The 24,662-nt window shown below is 37.7% G+C and overlaps 1 protein-coding gene across 1 annotated transcript in view; it reads left to right on the plus strand.

Annotated features, from left to right (window-relative positions):
• Positions 1 to 5,856: 5,856 nt before the first annotated feature.
• The window catches only part of HELLS (helicase, lymphoid specific), a 35,984-nt gene continuing 17,178 nt past the window's right edge, over positions 5,857 to 24,662 (plus strand). The window contains exons 1-9 of the mRNA XM_069568063.1: positions 5,857 to 6,050; positions 6,501 to 6,622; positions 11,619 to 11,741; positions 14,552 to 14,608; positions 16,980 to 17,016; positions 17,106 to 17,170; positions 20,091 to 20,132; positions 23,586 to 23,810; positions 24,185 to 24,367. Of these exons, the coding sequence (XP_069424164.1) occupies positions 6,020 to 6,050; positions 6,501 to 6,622; positions 11,619 to 11,741; positions 14,552 to 14,608; positions 16,980 to 17,016; positions 17,106 to 17,170; positions 20,091 to 20,132; positions 23,586 to 23,810; positions 24,185 to 24,367 (885 nt within the window). The 5' untranslated portion in view covers positions 5,857 to 6,019. The remainder of the gene's footprint in view (positions 6,051 to 6,500; positions 6,623 to 11,618; positions 11,742 to 14,551; positions 14,609 to 16,979; positions 17,017 to 17,105; positions 17,171 to 20,090; positions 20,133 to 23,585; positions 23,811 to 24,184; positions 24,368 to 24,662) is intronic.

The raw sequence follows: 24,662 nt of genomic DNA on the forward strand, positions 1-24,662 counted from the left end.
TTACTTGAAATGAGTCTTCATTATTTGGGGGATATTTAACTACATGTGGAGATAAAAAGGGAATAAACTCTTCTGCCAGATTTCTCTTCCTGAGGATGACTGGGCCTTTTGGCTTTTGAGATTGACAGTACTGGTAGTGAGAAAGTTGTATCTTCCTTACCTCTTATACAGGCATTATAGAGTTACTCGTTACACACATGGTCAGTGTATGGCAGTTTTTTGGCTAAAGTATATTTTCAGTTAAAAAATAACTTGCCTGGGAGAGAGGTGGAAGGGAGGTTTAAAAGGGAGGGGACATATGTATACCTGTGGCTGATTTATGTTGATGATGGCAGAACCCATCACAATATTGTAAAGTAATCATCTTCCAATTAAAAATAAAACTAAAAAAAATGACTTTCCTAAAAACCTCAAGATAATGTGAAATTGAATATGATGTTTTGTCTGTCTAATCAATATTTCTCACTCATTGTCCTTTTAGCCCTGGTCTGCACTGTATTGTTTAAATGCTACTGGAAGACTCCAGTAACTAGCATAGCTTTCTAAAGTCAGAACACATAGTTTTTGCTGATTTCTTTTGCAGTGATGACCTTCATATAATGTTATTGATTTGAGTATACACACACACACACACACACACACACACACACACATATAAGCAGTATGTGTGTATATACATATACTTTAATTGAGGTATAGTTGGTATACAGTGTTGTGTTAGTTTCTGGCGTACAACAAAGTGATTCAATTCAATTATATATATATTCTTGCTTTCTGTTGAAGAACTAAGAAGGACTGAGGAAAATTTCTTCCCCTCTGACACTACCCAGGAAAACTAACTCACCAAAATGACTGAAACCCTCACCTTAAATACTGTTTTCAGCAGAAAACCAAAGATGTTAGGAGAATGGTTTGAGACTTCAAAGGGGAAGCAATTCACATGGAGATGAAAAGCAAATGTTTGGTAAACAGATGTTTGCTGGGCCTTGCAGAATACTGAGTGGATTCTGATCTCTTTCGGCCCTGCAGAGTTTTCCCCACCTCACCTAGTTTATATTCTTAGTTCTATTACAGAATAGACCCTCTATCAAAATTCTTTTTGGCAGATAAGGGAGCAGTAACAAGAAAAACTTACTGAGTCTTCTGTTTCTTAAAAATAAATTAGCCTAATTTAACCTTCACACCAAAAAGACACATTTTGGGGTGACAAATTTTGCTTTCCTACAGTGCTGCTGGCTCAGCTGTAAAAGAATTCACCGCGGTGCAGGGGCCGCAGGAGACATGGGTTTGATCCCTGGGTCAGGAAGATTCCCTGGAGGAGGGCATGGCAACCCACTTCAATATTCCTGCTTGGAGAAGCCTGGCAGGCTGCAGTGCATAGGGTAGCAAAGTCAGACACAACCTACTGAACATGTATGCAGGCACAGTGGTAAAACCATTTATTTGGACTTCACTGTTTCACAGCATGTGAAAGTCGCCCAGTCATATACGACTCTTTGTGACCCCATGGACTATAGAGTCCATGGAATTCTCCAGGCCAGAATACTGGAGTGGGTACCTTTCCCTTCTCCAGGGGATCTCCCCAACCCAGGGATCGAATCCAGGTCTCTCGCATTGCAGGCAGATTCTTTACCAGCTGAGCCACCAGGGATGCCCAAGAATATAGGAGTGGGTAGCCTATCCGTTCTCCTGTGGATCTTCCCAACCAAGGAATCGAACCGGGGTCTCCTGCATTGCAGGTGGATTCTTTACCAACTGAGCTATCAGGGAAGCTATCGCAACATGCAAAGATGAAAATTATATCATGTTTTTAAACAAAAACTTTCTTTTTTTAATTTCAGGGAAGTTAGCCCCTTCAGAGAGAGAAGAAAGCCTTGCCCTTTAAAAAAACTGTTTGCTAGAAATGCAAATCAAAACTGCAATGAGGTATGAATGGCCATTATCAAAAAGTCTACAAATAATAAATCTGGAGAGGATATGGGTAAAGGGTACCCTCTTACACTGTTGGTGAGAATGTAAACTAGTATAGCCATTACAGAGAACAGTATAGAGATCCCTTGAAAAACTAAAAATAAAGTTACCATGTGATCCAGCAACCCCACTCCTGGGCATATATTCAGAAACGATGAAAACTCAAATTTGAAAAGATATATGCACTTCAGTGTTCATATGGAAGCAACCTAAGTGTCCGTCGACAGATGAATGGATAAAGAGAATGTGTTATGCATGCACACACACACACACACACACACACACCAGCTATGAAAAACAATGAATGCTATTAGCAGTGTTGACTTAAAAAAAATGCACCACTTGAGAATTGTGACAAGTTCTGTTTGGGGCAAAATGAGGACTGCAGCCTGCGAGACAGCACCTTAGCAGATAGCTCTGAGAAACTGCTTCAAAGAGGCAGGAGGGGAAAGGTCAGTATACATATGATTTTTGGTGAAGAGAATATATGCAGTCAAGCACATAGTTTTCCAGAAGTTTTCTACAATCTTATGAAGGCTTTCCTATTCAAAAGGAACAGTCATCACCATGAAGGATTTTAATGTTTTTTTCTAGATATGAAGAGAACTGGGCTCGTAAACTCAGCTTTTAGAATATCTATCTGAAGACCTGTCCTGCCAATTTTTCCCTGAGTACAGAGTGCATTTCTGTTCTCCACTCTGAACTCCAATGGGTGTTGAAAGTCAGCAGCTACAGCAGCACATGATTTCATCCTTTGTAGAGGTAGATGGCAAGCACCCATGGAAAGTGCCAATTTGTAGTTGACAGCATGAAGATGGATGGACCTAGAGATTATCCTACTTCTGAAGTAGGTCAGAAGACAAATACATGATACCACTTATATGTGGAATCTAAAAAGTGATGCAAATGAACTTACAAAAAAAACAGAATCAGACATAGAAAGCAAACTTAAGGTTGCCAAAGGGGGAAGAGGAGTGAGATTAACAGATAAACACTACTATATATAAAATAGAAAACCCACACAATTTCATGGCTGCAGTCACCGTCTGCAGTGATTTTGGAGCCCCAAAAAATCGGTCACTGCTTCCACTTTTTCCCCATCTATTTCCCATGAAATGATGGGACTGAATGAATGCTGAGTTTTAAGCCTGATTTTTCTCTCCTCTCACCTTCATCAAGAGGCTCTTTAGTTCCTCGTCACTTTCTGCCATTAGAGTGGTACCACCTGAGGTTGTTGATATTTCTCCCAACAATCTTAATTCCAGCTTGTGATTCATCCAGCTGGGCATTTTGCATGATATACTCTGCATAGAAGTTAAATAAGCAGTGTGCCAATATACAGCCTTGTTGTACTCCTTTCCCAATTTTGAACCAGTCCATTGTTCCATGTAAGGTTCTAACTGTTGCTTCTTGACCTGCATGCAAGTTTCTTAGGAGACAGGTAAGAAAATGAAGATCATGGGATCTGGTCCCATCACTTCATGGGAAATAGATGGGGAAACAGTAGAAACAGTGTCAGACTTTATTTTTTCGGGCTCCAAAATCACTGCAGATGGTGACTGCAGCCATGAAATTAGAAGACGCTTACTCCTTGGAAGAAAAGTTATGACCAACCTAGATAGCATATTGCAAAGCAGAGACATTACTTTGCCGACTAAGGTTCGTCTAGCCAAGGCTATGGTTTTTCCTGTGGTCATGTATGGATGTGAGAGTTGGACTGTGAAGGAAACAGCGCTAAAGAATTGATGCTTTTGAACTGTGGTGTTGGAGAAGACTCTTGAGAGTTCCTTGGACTGCAAGGAGATCCAACCAGTCCATTCTGAAGGAGATCAGTCCTGGGTGTTCTTTGGAAGGAATGATGCTGAAGCTGAAACTCCAGTACTTTGGCCACCTCATGCGAAGAGTTGACTCATTGGAAAAGACTCTGATGCTGGGAGGGATTGGGGGCAGGAGCAGAAGGGGACGACAGAGGATGAGATGGCTGGATGGCATCACTGACTTGATGGACTCGAGTCTGAGTGAACTCCAGGAATTGGTGATGGACAGGGAGGCCTGGCGTGCTGCGATTCATGGGGTCGCAGAGTCGGACACAACTGAGCGACTGAACTGAACTGAAGGTGGTCTGGTATTTCCATCTCTTTAAGAATTTTCCACAGTGTTTTGTGATCCACACAAAGGCTTTAGCATAGTCAATGAAGCAGAAGATGTTTTTCTGGAATTCCCTTGCTTTCTCTATGATCCACTGAATGCTGGCAATTTGATCTGTTTCCTCTACCTTTTCTAAACCCAGCTTGTACATCTGGAAGTTTGCAGCACAGTGACAAATGTGTCAGGAGATATACTAGTGCAAACAGTGTGGGACCAGAAATTAGATGAGATTTCTGTCTTTTGAGAATCAGATGAAATTGTTTGAATTCCATCCTATTTGTGTTTGGATAAATCGTCCCCATTTGATCTCTGAGGAATTAGAAGGGAAGTTATTGGCCTTGAGCTGATCATTGAAGCTTGCAGAGCAGAGACTACAAGGAACAAAGTAGGGAAGAGTAACAGATGAAGGAAAGTTTGGGGTAGGTTGGCCACAATTGAGTTCAAAAGAGAGAACAAGAAAGGATTCTCAGCACATTAGGGGAAAACCCTGTAAAAAGTAGTGTTTCAAAAGTCAGGAAAAGAAATTTTGGAATTGATTTTAGGTTAAAAATCTTAGTAATGTGAGACTGACTGATAGCTATTGTCCTTGATTAGAAAGAGGTAGGATTTAAGAGTAATTATTAATGGAGGTTATAATTTATCTTAATGCAATCTGAATTGGCTTTCAAAAGACCTGGGTTTGGCTACTATTTGATCACAAAATGACTGTAGGCTTCTGGCTAAGTTAATTTATCCTGTCAGCATATTTTCTCACCTATAATGTAGGAATAAAAACAATCTTCTCTGCTAATCTCAGTGTTACAAAGGTTGCTGAAGATGGTTATAGTGCATTGTAGACCCTTAAGTTTTGTAGAATTACAATTAGTAAAGCAGTTGGGAGTCTACCGTCTATGGGGTCGCACAGAGTCGGACACGACTCAAGCGGCTCAGCAGCAGCAGCAGCAGCAGCAGCAGCAGCGTAGCGTGGGAGTCAGAAATGGAGGAAACAGAGGGTTACATGGCAGGTATACCGTAAATTCTGAGGCTGGGGCGGGGGTGGCACAAGAACTTGTTAAAAGGGACTGCAGGCAAGAAAGTGTGGGACTGAAGACTGAAGTGAAAACCAGGGGCCAGAAGAGCCCAGCTCCTCCCTTCAGGGACTTTCTCTAATTACTGAACCTCTACTGAATTCCTGAATGTTATGTCTTTTCTACTGGCCACTCCGCTAGGTTTATCACTGCATTAATATCTCCCTTATCCTGAAAGAACGTTTTAAAAAGAACTCTACCATCATACAATCTCTCCTATTCCAGCCACAAAAGAGCCCTCTTTTGGGTCACTTCGGGGAATTTTCATTCAAAATGTTAACTGCAGATAGTGGCCAAAGTTGGCAATATGTATTTCTCACATCTTCACCTGGATACTCGGTACCTCTTTGTACCGAAAGGATCTTCCGCGGGCGGGGTTTAAATCACATCAGCCAGTGTGTGAAGGTGCCTTTCAAACTGTTCAGAGTGTTGCTTAAGCCTACATAGTGAGGCATTATGATTAGTTACTTAAGGAAACAGGGCCATTCGCTAGGCAAACTCGCCCAGCATCACAGAGCTAAAGGCTGACTTAAAGGCAGCAGAATCCATCCACCCCAACCCCGAGGTCCCCATGTAACGCTTACCGTCGCCGAAGTGGATTCTGACGAAAACCAAACTCCGCCAAATCTCGCGCCTCTGGGACTCGGGGGCGGGGTGGGGAGCACGAAGCATCGCGAGATGACGGCGTTTTCCCGCGAAGGAGAAGCGCGCGTTTTTCTCTGGCTGGGCGCTTGGCCGGGAGACTGGGACCGGGTAGCGGCGAGTGAGGATTTAGCGTGCGGCGTTGCGGGCACTGTGAGGAGGGCACCCCGTTCCGGAGTGTGTGTCCAGCCATGCCGGCGCAACGCCCCGCGAACAGCGGCGGTGAGTGAGGAGAACTTGCCTCCCAATGCGGGCTGCGGCGTCCGGGGCGGGGGTGGGGGAGCGGCATGGAGACTGCAGCCCAACTTTTGCCGGGAGAGCCGACCCCGGGCAGAGATTGAGGAGGAAAAGAGGTTTCCCTTTCTGTGGAGAGTGGGTAGGGGACCCCCGAAATTGCGTGTATTTGCATAGTACAGGAGATTTTACACAGGAGACCTGCGTTTTCCTGAACATCCCCAGTTGTAAACTGGAGTCCGGGCTTCTAATAGTTGACATAGTGAAAACCTAGGAGGTCTCTGAGAGGTGATGCTGGCGTCCCCCCGGGTCTTCAACTTTTGCGTCAGATGCATCTGGGAAGGCGACAAGGGTTGTTTAACAAGGACGTCGAGTAATTGGTCATTTTTTTTAAAACTGCAATTTAAAAGCCCTGTCCCCCCCTGCCTCCCCTTCCAGGGCCCCTAGCTCCAGATGTGGTTGAGCAGCCGGAGACTGCCGTGATTACCCCAGCCATGCTAGAGGAGGAAGAACAGCTTGAGGCTGCTGGGCTAGAGAGAGAGCGGAAGATGCTAGAAAAGGTAATTTAGGCATCAAGTTCATCGTTGTTAAGTAGTAACCTGATGCGTCCTCGGGGGTGTGGTTTGTGTGCATAAGTTTACTAGTATTTTTTTTTTTTAATCAACTTTTAAACGGGCTTCCTTTACCGATGCTACTTTTGGGAAAGCTTTGCACGAGCTTGGAATGATGCTTCTATCAGTTATAGTCTTGTTCTGGAAAGTGTCCTCATCTCTCTTAAGTTAGCATTTCAAATTACTTGTTCAGCCATAATAATTATTCTTCCAAAATCGGTAATGAATTTTTTCAGTGTTCTTTTTCCACCTAGGTAATCAACTTGCTTTTACTTTCTTTTCCATTGTACGTTTTCAATGACATTGCCCTTGAGCTTTTCTTATGTTGAAGACTACTGAAAGCAGTTTTTAACCTCTTGAAAAGCTTCAGTTTTTAAATATATTTAACTCCAGTACTGTCCCACCCCATTGCTTACCTGCCAACTCTTAATGTGCTCCCTACTAAGTGATTTCTTGTAAAAATTTATTTAGCCCTCCCAGTATTACGATTATATCGATGCTTTTAATATCTTCAGTTAAATATAATGAAACTGAGGCAACTGGGGGTCGTGTTGCACACACTAATGAACTCGAATTTGACTACTTCCAGAGTTTTTTTAACATACCTCTCTAAGGACGTTAATACTGAATTAACTAATTAATTAATTAACCCTGTAATTATAAAACTACTTAAATTGGGGAGTAATGTACTCCGAAAGCAAGTAATACATTAGTTGGTTCCCTCCTATTTCATGTCAGTGGGTGGCTCAGACGGTAAAGCGTCTGCCCGCAATGAGGGAGACCTGGGTTCGATCCCTGGGTCGGGAAGATCCCCTGGAGAAGGAAATGGCAACCCACTCCAGTACTCTTGCCTGGAAAATCCCATGGACAGAGGAGCCTTGTAAACTACAGTCCACGGGGTCGCAAAGAGTCGGGCACGACTGAGCGACATCACTTCTAATAATTCTTTTGTTAGCCTTGTTAACGCCTCATGATCATTTTACTGTCAGTTACTGTTCTAAACGCTGTACATGTATTTTACTCATTGAATTCTCAACTATTCTATCATGTAGATACTATTAATTCATTATTACTATTATTAAACTTAATAGTTTATTAGTATATTTTATTAAAATATTCTATAAAGTAGGTTCTATTTTCATTCTGTGTTAGATGAGGAAACTGAGGCACCTAGAGGTTGCCTGGGGTCCCACAGCTAGTAAATGGCAGAGCAAAGATGGTAATGTAGGCCCTGTGGTTTCAGAATTCACACTTTTTAACCATGTTGCTATACTTTCACTCCAGTAAATTCTAGTTCCGTTGTTACTGATCGTCTGTAGTTGACCATAATTGGTTAAGGTAATACGTCTATAAATTTTAATAGAATTGGGAGGTCAACCATAAACCACTTTTACTCATTCTGTGAATTCCCATAGTACTCTGTTACACAGTATTATCATTACTTACTTTCTCACTTTGTTTCTTGAGGGCACATCACATTGGTTTTTTTTTTTTTTTTGTAGACTCTGCACTTGGCAGATAGTAGGCAGGTAATAGGATAATAAATGTCTGTTGAATTTCTAACTAATGTAAAAGAATATTTTATAATATTACATAACATATGATTATATAAATAAAATATACTTTGTGGCCGTTCTAACAAGGTGAATTGTAAAGGATGAATCCTGGAGCACAGTCCAGAGTAGAATCAACTTCAGAGATGGTAAGAACGATAAACCCTTAATTTTGAGTAGTGTAGTTCAGTTTTAAGGAGAAGGCGATGGCACCCCACTCGAGTACTCTTGCCTGGAAAATCCCATGGACAGAGGAGCCTGGTAGGCTGCTGTCCATGGGGTAGCGAAGAGTCAGACACGACTGAGCAACTTCCCTTTCACTTTTCACTTTCATGCACTGGAGAAGGAAATGGCGACCCACTCCAGTGTCCTTGCCTGGAGAATCCCAGGGACGGGGGAGCCTGGTGGGCTGCCGTCTATGGGGTCACACAGAGTCGGACACGACTGCAGTGACTTAGCAGCAGTAACAGCAGCAGTTCAGTTTTATAATCCATGAAGATTGTTGGATAAGGAAATGCTATTCGAAGAAAGATAGATATAATAAGGATACATTTCAAAAATGCTTTAATAGGGACTTAACCTGGTGGTCCAGTGATTAAGACTCACACTTTCAATGTAGAGGGTGTGGGTTCAATCCCAAATTGGGAACTAAATTTCCACAGGCGCTGCAGTGCGGCCAAAAATTTTTAAAAAATAAAAAACAGTTTTAAAAAGATTAGTCAAAATTTATAGAACCATAAAAATTTGCTGATTAAACTGGGAGTTAATTACTCCTTTTAGTGAAATTTTTAAGCTTTTGAACACTTTGTCATTTTAAGATTTTTTTGGAATTGTTAACACTTGAGGGATAGGTATGGTAAACTAGCTTTTCTTTAGCAGTTATGCATCATACAACTTAAACTAGCAATTTAAAAATTCATTTTTCAGATTTTCCATGAATAAAGCTCTTTTCAATCCCGTTGGTACAAGGGTGAAAGACTGTGGTTCATTGTTATTACATGTCTTTTTATTAACAGGTATTGAAAGAATTTTTACTTTTTGTCCTTGACATAAATTATTCTTACCTCAGTGACTATCCAGAAAATTCCAATAAGTCTCTTATAGGTCTTTGGAGCTAAAAAAAATTCAGCATACAAAAGTAATGATTCCTTTTAGGAGAATAGAGTATTTATGGGCATATATTTAGAAGTACTTAAGAGAGGAAGAACTAGCTTAAGTTTTTAATGAGAAGCATTTGCTTTGGTTTAGGAGATTGGAAGGTTTGTGAGGAGCCTGGAGAATGATTTTGACATTCATTTGCTACAGTTATTTTCTTTGACTTTACACCTGCATTTCCTTTTGAAAGAAGTCATTGTTAGTCTAGAAGTCTTTAGAGTAGCCTTAATGTCTGTGTAGTGGGGGGCAGGGAAAGGTAAGAGTTGTGAGGGTTCTTGGAAAGGTAAAAGGAAAACAGCTTATATTGTGTAGACTGAAATAGAACCCCCTCTGCAAAAAGAAAAAAAAAATTCTGGGCTTGGGGAGGCGATGGGATAGACAGTGAAGAATTTATGCTCATGGTATCCATTAGCATACTCTTACCCATCAAGAGAAACTTACCACCAGGCACTCAATACTTTCCACAGATGAAGTTATGATTTACTTTAGTATGACAAATAACAAAATTAAGAAAGAGGAATGATAGATGAGAAGATTTACTACAAAATTATTTTTGAAATATGGAAGACTGGGTTTAAAGGTTAACCATTGGCATAGTCTAAGTATATTATAAATTATTGTTCCATGATGGCATGTTAAAGGTGTAATTACTTTTAAAATGTATGCTAATTTATTCTGAATAAGACTTAAAGGAGCAGATAAATTAAGCACAAAGGATTTTAACTAAAATATGAAAATAAAGTTAAATATCGTTATTTTTATAAAAGTCAAGTAATTTCATTTCATTTATATCCACTGCATTCAGTGACTGACTGTTGGAATCATAATAGTATATTGGTAATAGTAAAAGAAAAGCCATCTTAAAATAACTGAAAATTTAGTTTTATGAGATACTTCAGATTATTTGCACGGAGAACTTTATGGATGATTTTTAAAGAATTTTAATTTTCTTGTAATCCACGTATATTACTTTCATTAGATTTATTCTTTGATGTCTTATTGTCACTGCTTTTGTAATAGAAAATAATTTGTTTTGAAAGAAAAGTTAGATGATGTAACATCTGAGAAATACAAGCTAGTGTCTGGTTTATAAGGTCAAGCCTTAACCACTGAATTAAATTTATTTCACACACACACACACACACACACACGCAGGAGTGGGATTGCTGGTTAGTGAGGTTTGCCCATGATTTCAGCCCACTTAATGCTTTTGAGTTCAGATTACAGTATTTAGTTGGCCACTTATAAACTGGATTTGGCCTCTTCCTGTTTATGTAAATAAGGTTTTATTGGAACACAACTTTGGTTTATGTATTTATTGTCTGTAACTGTTCAAAGGCAGATTTAAGTATTTGCAGTACAAACCATATGCTCAAATATTTAAATATTTGCCCTTTTACCAAAAAAAGTTTGTGGACCATTGAACTATACTATTTATTTGTTGCTTTTGTTTTCTCTCTTGTGCCTTCTGTTTACTTTTATTTTGACTTGAGAGATCCTCCTTAGCCACTAGAATGTTGCATACTTTTATAAATGAACAAATAGTATGTGACAATAATATGAAAAGCAGAGTTTTGTAGATAGAAGTTGTATAGGGGTCAAAGATAAAGCTAAGAGTATGAGAGTAGAAGGAACCTAAAAGGTAAGGGCAAATCTTGGGTAACACAATACTGAGGAGAAAAGAACTTTATAAGAAATTAGCAGTAGATTTAGCTTGTTGAAGTATTTTAACAATATCGTATTTAAATTCTAAAACTAGATGTTCTACTCCCTAGCTAATGAGGTTATCTTTTACTAACAGTGCTCTTGCAAATAAAACTGGTATATAAAAATTTTCTGAAATCATTTAGTTTTTTAAAAACTTAATTTCAACTTGAATTAAATATTTGCTTTCTAATTGTAATTTCAGATATTTTGAAAATGGGCCTTCAGTTTTGTAGATGCCAATAATCATGTTTTCAGTATCTGAAATTTCAATATTTTGGTAGCCAAGCTATTAATATATTTTACCAGATTGCCTGTGGAACCCCAGAATCATGTTTTTTTTAGTTATTCTAGTTTTTTGTTTGAAGATAGGCATTTTTAGTAAGTGAATTTAATATTATAAAAGTATTTTTATTATAGGAAATGTATTAAACCTAAAGTGCAGTTGTTTAGTCATCTTTGTTACACATTATGCAGAAAGATCAATGTATGTCAGAAAACTTAATAATTATGGAAACTTTTTCTTTGGATAGGCTCGCATGTCTTGGGATAGAGAGTCCATGGACATTCGATATCGTAGACTTCAACATTTGCTTGAAAAAAGCAATATTTACTCCAAATTTTTATTGACTAAAATGGAACAGCAGCAGTTAGAGGTATGTATGTGTGATTGATTATAGTTAACAGCTTGATTTTTTAAAGAAAGCTTTATTGAGATATAAATTATATAAAATATAATGCACACATTTAAAAATTGACAGGTGAGTTTTGACCTGTGTAATCACCAGTACAGTCAAGATAAAGAACATTTCCATTACCCACAAAAGTTCTCTTTCAGCGATCTCTCCTTCTGGTCCTGGACAACCACTGATTTTTGTTTGCTGTAATTATAAATTGGTATTGATTTTTCTAGAATATTATACAAATGGAATCATAGGAAAAACATTCTTTTGGTGTCTCGCTTCTTAAGCTCAGCATATTTTTAAGATTCGCTTATATGTATTTATTTAATAGATCATATTTATTTCTAAGAAGCATTCCATTGTATGAATATACTAACATTTTTTAATTTGCCTTTTGACTGATTTTTATTCTGTCCAGTGATTTTTTTTTGTATGCTAGAAATTTTGTATTTTATTTTGCTCAGTCCTTTTTTTAATGCTTTATTGAAATGTAATTGATACACACAAAACTGTACATATTTAAAATGTATACCCATGAAGCCACCACAACCGTGATAATGAACATAACGATTAATTCCCCAAAATTCTTTCTCCTTTTTAATGAGATATAATTGACATAGAGCATTATTTTAGTTTCAGGTGTACAGTGTAATGATTCAATATTACTGTGTATTTCAAAATGATCACCATAGTAAGTCTAGTTAATGTCACCATACCTAGTTAAAAAATTTTTTTTCCTTATGATGCACACTTTTAAGATTGACTCTCTTAGCAGCTTTCAAATATGCAATAAGTATGGTGGCACACTGGTAGAGAATCTGCCTGCCAATGCAGAGACGCAGGACATGCAGGTTTACGTCTGGGTTGGGAAGATCCCCTGGTAGGAAATAGCAACCCATTCCAGTATTCTTGCCTGGAAAATTTCATGAACAGAGGAGTCTGTCTGGTGGGCTATATTCCATGGAGTCACAGAGAGTCGGACACGACCGAGCACGCAGCACACACATTATTCACTGTGGTCACCATGCTGTGTAGTACATCCCCATGACTTGTTTATTTTTTAACTGGAAATTTCTACCTTTTGACCCACTTTTGACCTTCCAACACTAATCTGTTCTCTGTATCTGAGCTCTTTTTTTTTTTAAAGATTCCACATGTGAGATTATATAATATTTATCTTTCTCTTTAATTTTACTTAGTATAAGGCCCTCAGATCCATCCATATTGTCACAAATAGCAAGATTAGATTCTTTTTTTATGGCTGAATTCTGCCCCCTTTTTTATTCTTTGCCATCCCTCACTTCCTGTCTTTCCTCATTTCCTGTCTTCTGATCTGCTTTCTGTAATTATAGGTTTGTCTTCATTTTCTGTTGGTAACGGGTTCTTTTAGCTTTTATGTTTGAAAAAGTCTTCACTTACCTTCAGTTTTAAAAGATTCTCTACAGGATGAAGAATGTGTTTTTCTTTAGTACTTCCCCCACCCCCCAACCCCCATGCAGTATTTTAATTATATTTCACTGCTTTCTAGCTTTCACTGTTTCTAAGAAAGCCCAAGTCCTTATGATGGCCAGAAGACCATAAGCAGTCTGGTTGCCTCTCTCAACCCCATTACCTTTCAGACCTTGTTCCAGGTGTATTTCCTGCTTGGAACCCTCTTCTCAATAGATTCCTGCCTGGCTTCATTATCATCTTCAAGCTTTGGCTTAAATATTTTTCAATGAGACCTGCCCTGACAACCTTAAATAAAGTTACCTGGCACCTCTTCCCTCATCTCGTTTACCTTGTTTTGTTCTTCCCATTGCATTTATCATCTAAGACACTGTATAATTTATTTCTAAGTCTACTATAATATATGCAGATTTTAAAACTTGGGCTAATGTCAACACTACAATAAATCCTTTTGTCCCCATCATTCACGGTTAATGATTATCAAGGAAGATTTTGCTACATTTGCTAAATTTTCTTTTTTCTTTGTTGGAGCCCTTTTCAAAACTCTATGATAAAATGAAACAGAAAAACAGATACCAAGCTTAATGACTCCTAAGGCAAATACCCTTAACCACCTCTTGGAAATAATCTGAATCATTTTATGTCCTGCTTTTAAAACTTTGTTAGGGGGCTTTGGAACAGCTTCTAGTCTAAGAATAACTTAGTCCGTCTTCTGAAAGTTTTTCTTGATGCTCTGTGTGTTAAGAGGCCTTTCAGCTTTGCCTGACAGGAATATGAACTGTTTCTGATCCCTTGTGAGCACAGAGATAGTTCCGCCTGCTTTCTAGTTGCTCTTTTTCTGGCCCTCATTTTCTCTACTCACACACTGATCAATACTCAGCCTGAGCGTGCCACTGCAGATCTTCAGAGCTGCTTTTGTATATTGCTTTCTCCCCTCTGGTACTTTGACCCTGGTTTGCCAGCTCCTCTGAGTTTTGCCCTCTGTCTTCTCAGCTCAGACTGCTGAGCTCTCCTTGGGTTCTCCCTCCATTATTTGCACTTGGACATTGCCTCTAGGCAGTAAGCTTAGTAGAAGATTCGCCTTGTTGGTTTCCCTTTTGTCAGTGTTCACTGTCCTTTGCTGCATGATAAAAAGTTGCTGAAAACCATTGGTATGTTTTATCTGGATTTTAGTTGCTTAAGGCAGGAAATCTGTGCCCTATTACTTCGTAGAGGCTTGAAGCTCAAGTTTTTGTTTTTTTAATATTTGTACAGTTTCTTCGTTGTGAGCTTAAGTTATTTGAGATATGTGTTTCATGCTTTGCATTTGACACTAAGAAAAAATTATCTTGTAGGAGCAAAAGAAGAAAGAGAAACTGGAGAGAAAAAAGGAATCTTTGAAAGTTACGAAGGTAATAAATAGTAAGCCTGAATATTTTATATATGTTACCTTAGATATTGAAGATATCCTCTTGTATTCTTTTGACTCTTGATTATCTTTTTAATTTAAACCTTCTTTATCTGATAGCCTTTCTTTATTGGTTGCATAGAAACGTGTAAAATCTGTTTCTCAGTATTTTAGATATGAAAGGAGAGCTAAACTGTGACCTTTAGTTTCTTATCTTGTGGACTGTATTTCATTGTAGCACAATTTCACTTTATAATCTCAGGAAAAATCTACAAAAATTTTATACCTCAAAGCATTTTATAAGTGGCCAGCGCTTTTGGAGCCTGTAATGATTGTTCTTCTTCATGCCTCTAACCTCATTATGTCAACTTGGAACCATACCAATAATCTAAATTTGTATCTTGTACATAGCTGTAGCAGTGGAACCAAAACTGGAGTAGATAGCATGTATGGTAATAGCATTTCAGATAGAGCATCCATTTAGGGATAGCCTGAATTTTAGATGTGATCTTTTGGAGGAATGTTTTAATTTTTTTTAACATGAGGCTTTTTATGCCATAGTGATAGGAATTGTACAAACAATACTTGTGCTAGTGAAAAGAGAAATAATATGGGTAACAACTACTGAGTACTTACTATATGCCAGGTGTTCTAAACTTTACATGTCTTAATTCTCAAAGTAGCTCTTTTAGGTAGAGATACTATTACCCATGTTTTATGTATAAAGAAGCTGATGCAAGGAGATAGAGTACAGTCCATCCTCATTATTCATAGATTACATATTTTCCAGTTAGCCTACTTGCTATAATTTGTTATCCCCAAATCAATACCCATGTTTTTGTGGCCATTCACAGACATGTGCATGTGTAGAATGGCAAAAAATTTGAGTCTCTCTATAACATTCCCAGCTGAGGTCAAAGCTACCTACCTTATTTAAGCTGTCACAGTGTAAACAAGTCTCCTTTTTGTGTCTATGTATTGTCATGATTTTTGTATTTTTGTGGTTTTGGTGATTTTGCTGTTTAAAAGACTGTCAGTTACATTGTGCTGAAGTGCTGTCTAGTGTTTCTTATGCAAGAAGACTGTAATGTGCCTTAAGGAGAAAATATATCTGTTAGATAAGCTTCCTTCATGTGTGAGTTAAATTGCTCTTGGCTTTGAGTTCAGTGTTAATCAGCATATGTTTTAAATGAGCTGTCTTTAAACAGTACTGTATGTTTATATGCATAAACAGGGTTATTGATCAGTTAATGAAGATGTGCTTCCAGGAACCTAAACTTGGGTTTCTTCTAGATGCACTGATTCGGTGTTCACTAATTCAGTATTCATGGTGACTTTATAGAACTCAGCTATTGTGAATGAGAATTGACTAAGTTTGAAGATCACATAGCTAATAAATAGTAAGCTAGGATTTGATTCTAGAATTAATATCAGACTCCACACTTAATTTCTACCCCAAACTGCCTTTGTTAGAAAATATCAAAATGCCAATAGGAAAAATAGGGAGAGTATCTAAGTCCAGTTACTTGATTCTTAGTGTAGTTAGCGGTGATGTTAAGGTACATAGCAGGTAACTGTACAACAAAAGCAATGGTGGAAAACTGATACTTGACTCAGTTGCTAATTCCAGGGACTTATTTTGGGTTTTTGAAGAATGTACTTATAATTTTACTGGCTTAACCAACCATTTACACTGTATTCTTCAGCCTGTTGCTTTAAAAGTCTTTACTTTCACCCAGCTAACTCTTTATACCAGGTTTTAGGGTTTTTTCCCTTTTATTCTAAAGGTGTCAGCCATCATATTCTGTCTATTCCATTTACTATTCTCTTGGTATTTTCCTTTTTAATCCTTTAAATTTTTTACTTTGTATTTACCTTCTTTGTTGTTTTTATTTTTCATGCAAGTTGTCTACCTGTTCTTTTCCAGCTCCCATTTTGAGACACTTTTTGAATGTCTCTTCATTTCTTTTATCTCCTTTCCATTGGTTTTTCTCTTTGATACTCTACTGTCAGTTGTATTTAACTTACAAATTATACTGAAATGAGTACTCCTTCCATACCATACCCATTGAATATCTTCAGCATAAACATAGTTAGAGATGTACATGGTAATTGCAAAATAAAAATGCCTCTGTTTAATTTTGAAATTTGTCTTACATGGAAGAAAATGGAGAAAAGTAGAGCTTTGGGAAAAAGTAGAGTTACAAACAAGTTATAGTAGGGAAATATAGAAAAAGGTTACCTTTTAGTAAGCATAATAGTGAAGAGTTCTGGATTTGGTTCAACTGCAAGGAAAGTTTACTTAATCGGTGCCTTAAAACTTGTAATACCATGGAAGTTTTGGGAAAATAATAGTCTAAATCCTTGTTTTGTAGGATAAAAATTCCATTGATGCACGTGAGGAGAATGCAGGTAAATTTCTTTGTTATAGTTTTGAAGAATATGTGTTTATATTTTTTGCTTAAATTACTATAAAAACTAAAATGGTATTGTTTTTATAGTCATGAAAAAGAAGAGAGGAAGAGAAGATGAATCATACAATATTTCAGAGGTCATGTCAAAAGAGGTAAATAAAGGGGGAAGGACACATAAGGTTTTATGTTGTGTATAACCTATGTTTTATTGATAACTATTACTTAAAGGTGTACTGATTACTGATATTTACCTATCTTTTCAGCCATTTAAGTGTTTTAGGGAAGAAGATGGTACCATCTTCCTGTCTGTTAAAGGAGCATGAGCTTGGCCTAGTGAGAAATTATTATAACTTCTTACAACCTCAAAACTGTATCTTAAGAAAGATTGTTAGGGAGCAAAAACCATGAACTAATTTCTAAAGCCATTTCTGTTTTCACCTTCTCACTTAGTACCTCATTAAATAAAAATTAATTAAAGAATATCTTTAATTACAATAAACCCTAAATATCCCTTAAGCATAATTTAATATATCACAAAAATTCTAACTTTATTATCTGCTCTACTTTTCTTTTATCTGAAATTATAACTCTTCACATCTTCATAAAGTATAAAGTTTAACATAATACTTATCTTTTTTAAAAAGTTAATTTATTTATTTTGGCTGTGTTGGGTGTTTGTTGTGCAGGCTTTTCTCCAGTTTCTGTGTGTGGGCTTCTCATTGCAGTGGCTTCTCTTGTGGGACACCGGCTCTGAGGTGTGTGGGCTTCAGTAGTTGCAGTTCCCAGGCTCTAGAGCACAGGCTCAGTAGTTGTGGCAATTGCTCTGCAGCATGTGGCATCTTCCTGGACCAGGGATTGAACCTGTGTCTCCTGCATTGGCAGGCAGATTCTTTACCACTGAGCTACAGGGAAGCCCCATAATGCTTGTCTTTACTTTCAGGATATACACTTTATTTTCCCTTCTTTCCCCATTTAAAAATAATATACAGGACCCACTTGATTTGTTGTGGAACACACTGAGACTGCAGTGAAAAACACTTATTAATTAATAATAGTGAAAACACTGTTAATGAGATTAACACATCCCTTAATGTGAACTGGGCTTCCCTTGTGGCTCAGCGGTGAGGAATCCGCCTGCCAGTGCAGAAGATGCAGGTTCGATCTCGGTCGGGAAGATCCCCCTGGGAAAGGAAATGGCAACCCATTCCAGTATTCTTGCCAGGAAAAGTCCCACGGACAGAGGAGCCTGGCGGGCTACAGTTGACGGGGTTGCCAAAGAGTCAGACACAACTTAGTTACTAAACAACAACATTGATGTGAACCAGGAAATGTTTGACTTCACTCCCTCCTCTTTTAGTATAAAAGGAGCCTGAATTCTAACTCAGGCAAGATGGCTCTTTTGGGGCAGGAACCCACCATTGTCCTGGTTTGTTGGCCTTATGAATAAAGTTATTCCTTGCCCCAACAGCTCTTCTGTCAATTATTGGCCTGTTTTGCAGCAAGCAGTATGAACTTAGACTCAGTAATGTAATCACTCTCTTTGCCTTAGCATTTATCCAGTGAGAAATATTTGGAAGGAAGTAGTCAAATATAATTGGATAATTGGAAAATGCTATTGAGCACATAGAGGGGTGCTTAACTCAAGCCTGAGTTTCATAAAGGTTTCATCTAGGAAGTTGAGACTTGAGGGATAAAAATTAAGTCATGTAAAGGTGGTGGGGGCAGGTTAATAGGAATAATAAGATATAGGGAAGATGCTGGGGATGTGTTATAGAAGAGATGATAATCTTTAACAAATGTCCAGAGGCAGAAGAGTTCCTGGAAATTTCAAAACATTTAAAAAGATTATATTTGGCTCTAGTTTATCAACAGAAGAGTGGTATAGGATGAAGCTCTAGAGGTAAGCGGCATTAGGAGTTTAGGAAGTTTAATTTCTAACAAGAATACTTCATAGTTGCTATTGTTTTGATTCATTTGCAAATTGTTCTCCAAAAAGGTTCATCTTAGCTAGCCATTTTAAAAGACAACTCTTCTATCTGTTCTCTATATAAAATTTCTTTAGCCTTAGAATATGAATATCTATATTTATAAGATACTTTACATACACACGAAACATACACATGTGTGTATGTGTGTGCTATCAGCCACTTATGTGTCCTTTTATTCTCCTGTGTATCTCAAATTTGAGATATGCTTAAAATTTCTTGAATGTATCATACTGTTTTATCCACTTTAGCCTCTGCACATGCTATCCTAGAATTTAATTCTGTCTTTAATTATTATGCCCTGATAACAGTTTTTTCAGAAAATTTGATATATTGTTCTCTTAAGTCACTAGTTTCATTGTCTCTATACCCTTAGCATCTAGTAGGTACTTCAAAATCAGAACACTTTTATTCTTTATTTTTAATGTATTTGTCTTTTCCTCTTGCTCAGGATTGCATATTCAGGTCTCTGATCCAGAGAGAGGCCTAAAGTGTCCTGAAGCTGGGATTTTAATAGATTTGGAAGTGAATCCTTGAGTAATGGTGGTAACCACAACTTGACTCTAGAGCAGAGTTTTGAAAACTTTTTCTGTCAAGGGCTAGATAATAAACATTTTATGACTTTGAATAGTTTTGTGAGTAACTCACCCTGAACTTTGCCGTTGTATCCAGAAAATAGTCACAGACAAATTGTAAACCAATGAGCCTGGCTTTTTTTCTAATTAAACTTTAGACATTTATAAAAACAGGTTGCTGGCTGGAGTTGGTCCATGGGTTGTAGTTTGCCTTTTTACTAGAGGACTGTGTGAATTTGGACTTAAGAAAAACTTCAACTAAGGAAAAAAACAAACTGGAAAATTTGGGAGTAAATATTCCAATTTTTAAGTGCTGCTCGCGAATTCAGGATTTTATAAGATGCCATGGCCCTAATTTTGTCTCATGTTTGATTCCTCTGTATTTTAGTTACTTTGCGAGCCTTAGCCCCATTTCCTGGCATAAAGTCAGAACAAGAGTAAATGTTTGTTGAATAAATAAATGAATGGACCATAATCATTGTTATTTTGTTTCTGTTTTCTCATTGTTTTAGGAAATTTTGTCTGTGGCCAAGAAAAATAAAAAGGAGAATGAGGTAAGAGATTTATAAGAGCGATTTATTAAATTTGGGAGTCATATTTGTGTCCCTGATCATTAGGTTTTTTTTCTCTTAATCACCAGTGAACATTTTTTCTCACTAGTTATCCTATAACATGCTTATTTCTTATCTATCAACTTTAAGTATAATCTATTATATGTTCTTTAATGTGTAAATATTAATTTTTGAGTCTGAGAGTTTGGCAAAGATGCAGGTAGCTAACTATATGCCTATGTACATTCCACATGTATATATTCCACAGCTTGCGGAAGTCCCTCAGGATACTTCAGTCTTGTTTCTGGCCTTCCAAGATTTTCTTTGGTTTTGTTTGAGAAGGCTTGTTTCTATCCCCACCGCTAAACTCTCATTTTATGTAGAGAGATGCCTTGTGACCTTGGTATTTACTATCACGGCTCTACACTTACAGGATTTTTTTCTTTCTTCAGTATAAGGTTTGGTTTATGATGCAGTTACAACCAACTATGTTAAATGTAAATAAAATTAAGCATTTTTAAAAATAAATCTTAGATGTATTTTAAAAGATAAAGTCCAATCTAATCTTCTATCACAATTTACTGTGGAATTGACTACACTTTGTAATATATAATAAATAACATACTGATCTTGTAGAAGGATCTCTGGTATCCTTGCCAGTCTTGCCCACCCCTATACTGTGGCTGATAATCATTGATGTTGTTTTGTTACTGCTGCTGCTGCTGCTAAGTTGCTTCCGTCGTGTCCAACTCTGCGACCCCATAGACAGCAGCCCACTAGGCTCCCCCGTCCCTGGGATTCTCCAGGCAAGAACACTGGAGCGGGTTGCCATTTCCTTCTCCAATGCAGGAAGGTGAAAAGTGAAAGTGTAGTCACTCAGTTGCGTCCGACTCTTCGCAACCCCATGTGCTGTAGCCTACCAGGCTCCTCCGTCAGGTTTTTTATTGCTGACTAGTATTCTGTCAAATATTACAATGTCGTTATCCATTCTCTTCGTGAGCATTTGGGTTGTTTCCCCTTTGTGACTGTTCTGAATGAGGCTGCTATAATAACTTCTGTAAAGGTCTGTGTGTGGACATGTTTTCCTATTTTTTGATATATACCTAGGAATGGAATTGCTGGATCATATGGTGAATGAAGTTCAACTTTATAAGAAAGTAGAGCTCTTTTCTGAAAGTGAACCCACCGTTTTACTCTCACTCAGTTCAGTTCAGTCGCTCAGTCGTGTCTGACTCTTGCGACCACAGAAACCACAGCACGCCAGGCCTCCCTGCCTATCACCAACTCCCGGAGTTCACCATACCCATGTCCATTGAGTTGGTGGTGCCATCCAACCATCTCGTCCTCTGTCATCCCCTTCTCCTCCTGCCCTCAATCTTTCCCAGCATCAGAGTCTTTTCAGATGAGTCAGCTCTTTGCATCAGGTGGCCAAAGTATTGGAGTTTCAGCTTCAACATCAGTCCTTCCAACAAATTTTCAGGATTGATCTCCTTTAGGATGGACTGATTGGATCTCCTTATAGTTCAAGGGACTCTCAAGAGTCTTCTCCAACACCACAGTTCAAAAGCATCAATTCTTTGGCACTCAAGGTTTTTCTATGGTCCAACTCTAACATCTGTACATGACTACTGGAAAAACCATAGCTTTGACTAGACAGACCTTTGCTGGCAAAGTAATGTCTTTACTTTTTAATATGCTGTCTAGGTTGGTCATAAGTTTCCTTCCAAGGAGTAAGCGTCTTTTAATTTCATGGCTGTAGTCACCATCTGCAGTGATTTTGAAGCCCCCCCAAAAAAAGTCAGCCACTGCTATCCCATCTATTTGCCGTGAAGTGATGGGACCAGATGCCATGATCTTCGTTTTCTGAATGTTGAGCTTTAAGCCAACTTTTTCACTCTCCTCTTTCATTTTCATCAAAAGGCTCTTTAGTTCTTCACTTTCTGCCGTAAGGGTGGTGTCATCTGTGTATCTGAGGGTTATTGGTATTTCTCCCAGCAGTCTTGATTCCAAGCTTGTGCTTCCTCCAGCCCAGCGTTTCGCATGATGTACTCTGCATATAAGTTAAATAATCAGGGCTACAGTATACAGCCTTGACATACTCCTTTTCCTATTTGGAACCAGTCTGTTGTTCCATGTCCAGTTCTAACTGTTGCTTCCTGACTCTCCATTAGTAGTGTATAAAAGTTTGAATTCATATCATTGCCAGCATTTCGTGTCATTAGTCTTTTTAACCTTAGCCGTGGAGTGAATTTCATGTAGTTTTATTTTGTATTTTAATTACTAATGTAGAGTTAATTTTTGTGTTTATAATGGCTGTTAATGTGTTTCTTTTGTAAAGTTTCTGTTTATATCTTTTGCCCAGTTATTGGGTTATTTGTATTTTTGTTGATACCTGAGTTCTGATTGTTGTCAGATATATATATACTGTATTTTCTTTCTGTTTCTGGCTTGCTTACTCAATTTCTTAATGATATCTTTTTTTAGTGGTATCTTTTAATAAGCAGAAAATTTTAAATTTTGTAATAGTCCAAATCATTACTTTTTTTTCTTTTGATGGTTAGTACTTTTTTGTCTTGTATAAGAAGTATTTGTCTATCACAAGGTTATTCTCTGTTTTCTTCTGAAAGCTTTATGGTTCTTGGTTTGATGTTTAGGTATATCATTTCATCACAAATTTTATGTATGGAGTGGTGAAACTCAAGTTCCCTATATTTCCAGTTGAATATTCAGTTGTTGGCATCATTTATAGGACTTCATTTGAATTGACTTAATTCTTGTTTTCATATTCTTATAATGGAATTTGGACCTAGCTAACGAATGAAGTCTACCTTTAGTCATAAGTTGGCGCTGTTTAAGTTTGATACAGTTTTAAACTATTTTTACTTTGTCCCTTTCCCTGTAGTGAAGGTAATTACTAATAGAAAGTAAATAATTTTTATATTCTTGAATGAAACTAACTATAGATTTTTATTCAACATGTGAAATGATGTTCACAGTGATTCAGTTCAGCTCAGTTGTGTCTCTTTGCGACCCCATGAATCGCAGCACGCTAGGCCTCCCTGTCCATCACCAATTCCCGGAGTTCACCCAAACTCATGTCCATTGAGTCAGTGATGCCATCCAGCCATCTCATCCTCTGTCGTCCCCTTCTCCTCCTGCCCCCAATCCTTCCCAGCATCAGGGTCTTTTCCAATGAGTCAACTCTTCGCATGAGGTGGCCAAAGTACTGGAGTTTCAGCTTTAGCATCAGTTCTTCCGATGAACGCCGAGGACTGATGTCCTTTAGGATGAACTGGTTGGATCTCCCTGCAGTCCCAGGGACTCTCAAGAGTCTTCTCCAACAGCACAGTTCATTATGTAACTGCAATTCTGATTATAGTAGTTACATTTTCTGATTAATGGAGGATAGCAGCATAATTATGTATTAAACATTTATCTGAACTTTTTTCTTTACAGGATGAGAGCTCCTCTTCTAATATGTGTGTAGAAGATCTTCAGAAAAATAAAGATTCAAATAGTAAAATTAAAGATAGATTATCTCAAACGGTTAGGCAAAACACGAAATTCTTTTTTGACCCCGTTCGGAAATGTAATGGACAGCCAGTACCCTTTCAGCAACCAAAACACTTCACAGGAGGAGTGATGCGGTGGTACCAAGTGGAAGGCATGGAATGGCTTAGGGTAATACATCCTCAATTTTGATTCAAGATATTGTTTCATTTCTATATAATAACCTATTAATATGATATAACACAACTTGAGCTGTTCCTTCTGTGTTTCACTGTTATATATAAGACATGTATTTCTGTGTAAATACTTATTTTCTAATTTATTTACCCAGAGTAAGTTTTTGAAAGTGGAAATTTATCTTATTCAAGGCTATCAACATTTTTATGGCTTTGGGAACTGAGTTCACACAGTGTTTTTATAACTTAAAATATGAATATGTCAGTCTCATCATAATTATCCCTGTTGGATTAAAGGAAGAAATAAACTGCTGATTCAATAGATGTTTATATCAGCATTCAAATAGAGTGTATATTATTTTTGTCCAGATGCTTTGGGAAAACGGAATTAATGGTATTTTAGCAGATGAAATGGGATTGGGGAAGACAGTTCAGTGCATTGCTACAATTGCATTGATGATTCAGAGAGGTGTGCCTGGACCTTTTCTCGTCTGTGGCCCTTTGTCTACACTTCCTAACTGGATGGCTGAATTCAAAAGATTTACACCAGAAGTAAGACATGCTTCCTTTTGTTAAATATATTATCATTGCAAATATTTTATTATTTTGTTGCCTGAATTAAGTTATAGATCTTACTATAATTTTGTTGATTTCTGTGTCTACGTCTTATTTAACTTATCTTTCAATATCAGCAATACCTTCTGTAAGTTTATATAGAATACGTATTAGTAATCTCAGAAATCTTGCCTGAAATATCCCTGGGTGATTTTTAGTGCATTGAGTACTTTGACCCACCTGAGACAGACCTTGGTATTTATTTTTTAATTCTGTTCATCCTTATTATGTT

Source organism: Ovis canadensis, chromosome 22, assembly GCF_042477335.2.
Source record: "Ovis canadensis isolate MfBH-ARS-UI-01 breed Bighorn chromosome 22, ARS-UI_OviCan_v2, whole genome shotgun sequence".
Classification (NCBI taxonomy): Eukaryota; Metazoa; Chordata; class Mammalia; order Artiodactyla; family Bovidae; genus Ovis; species Ovis canadensis.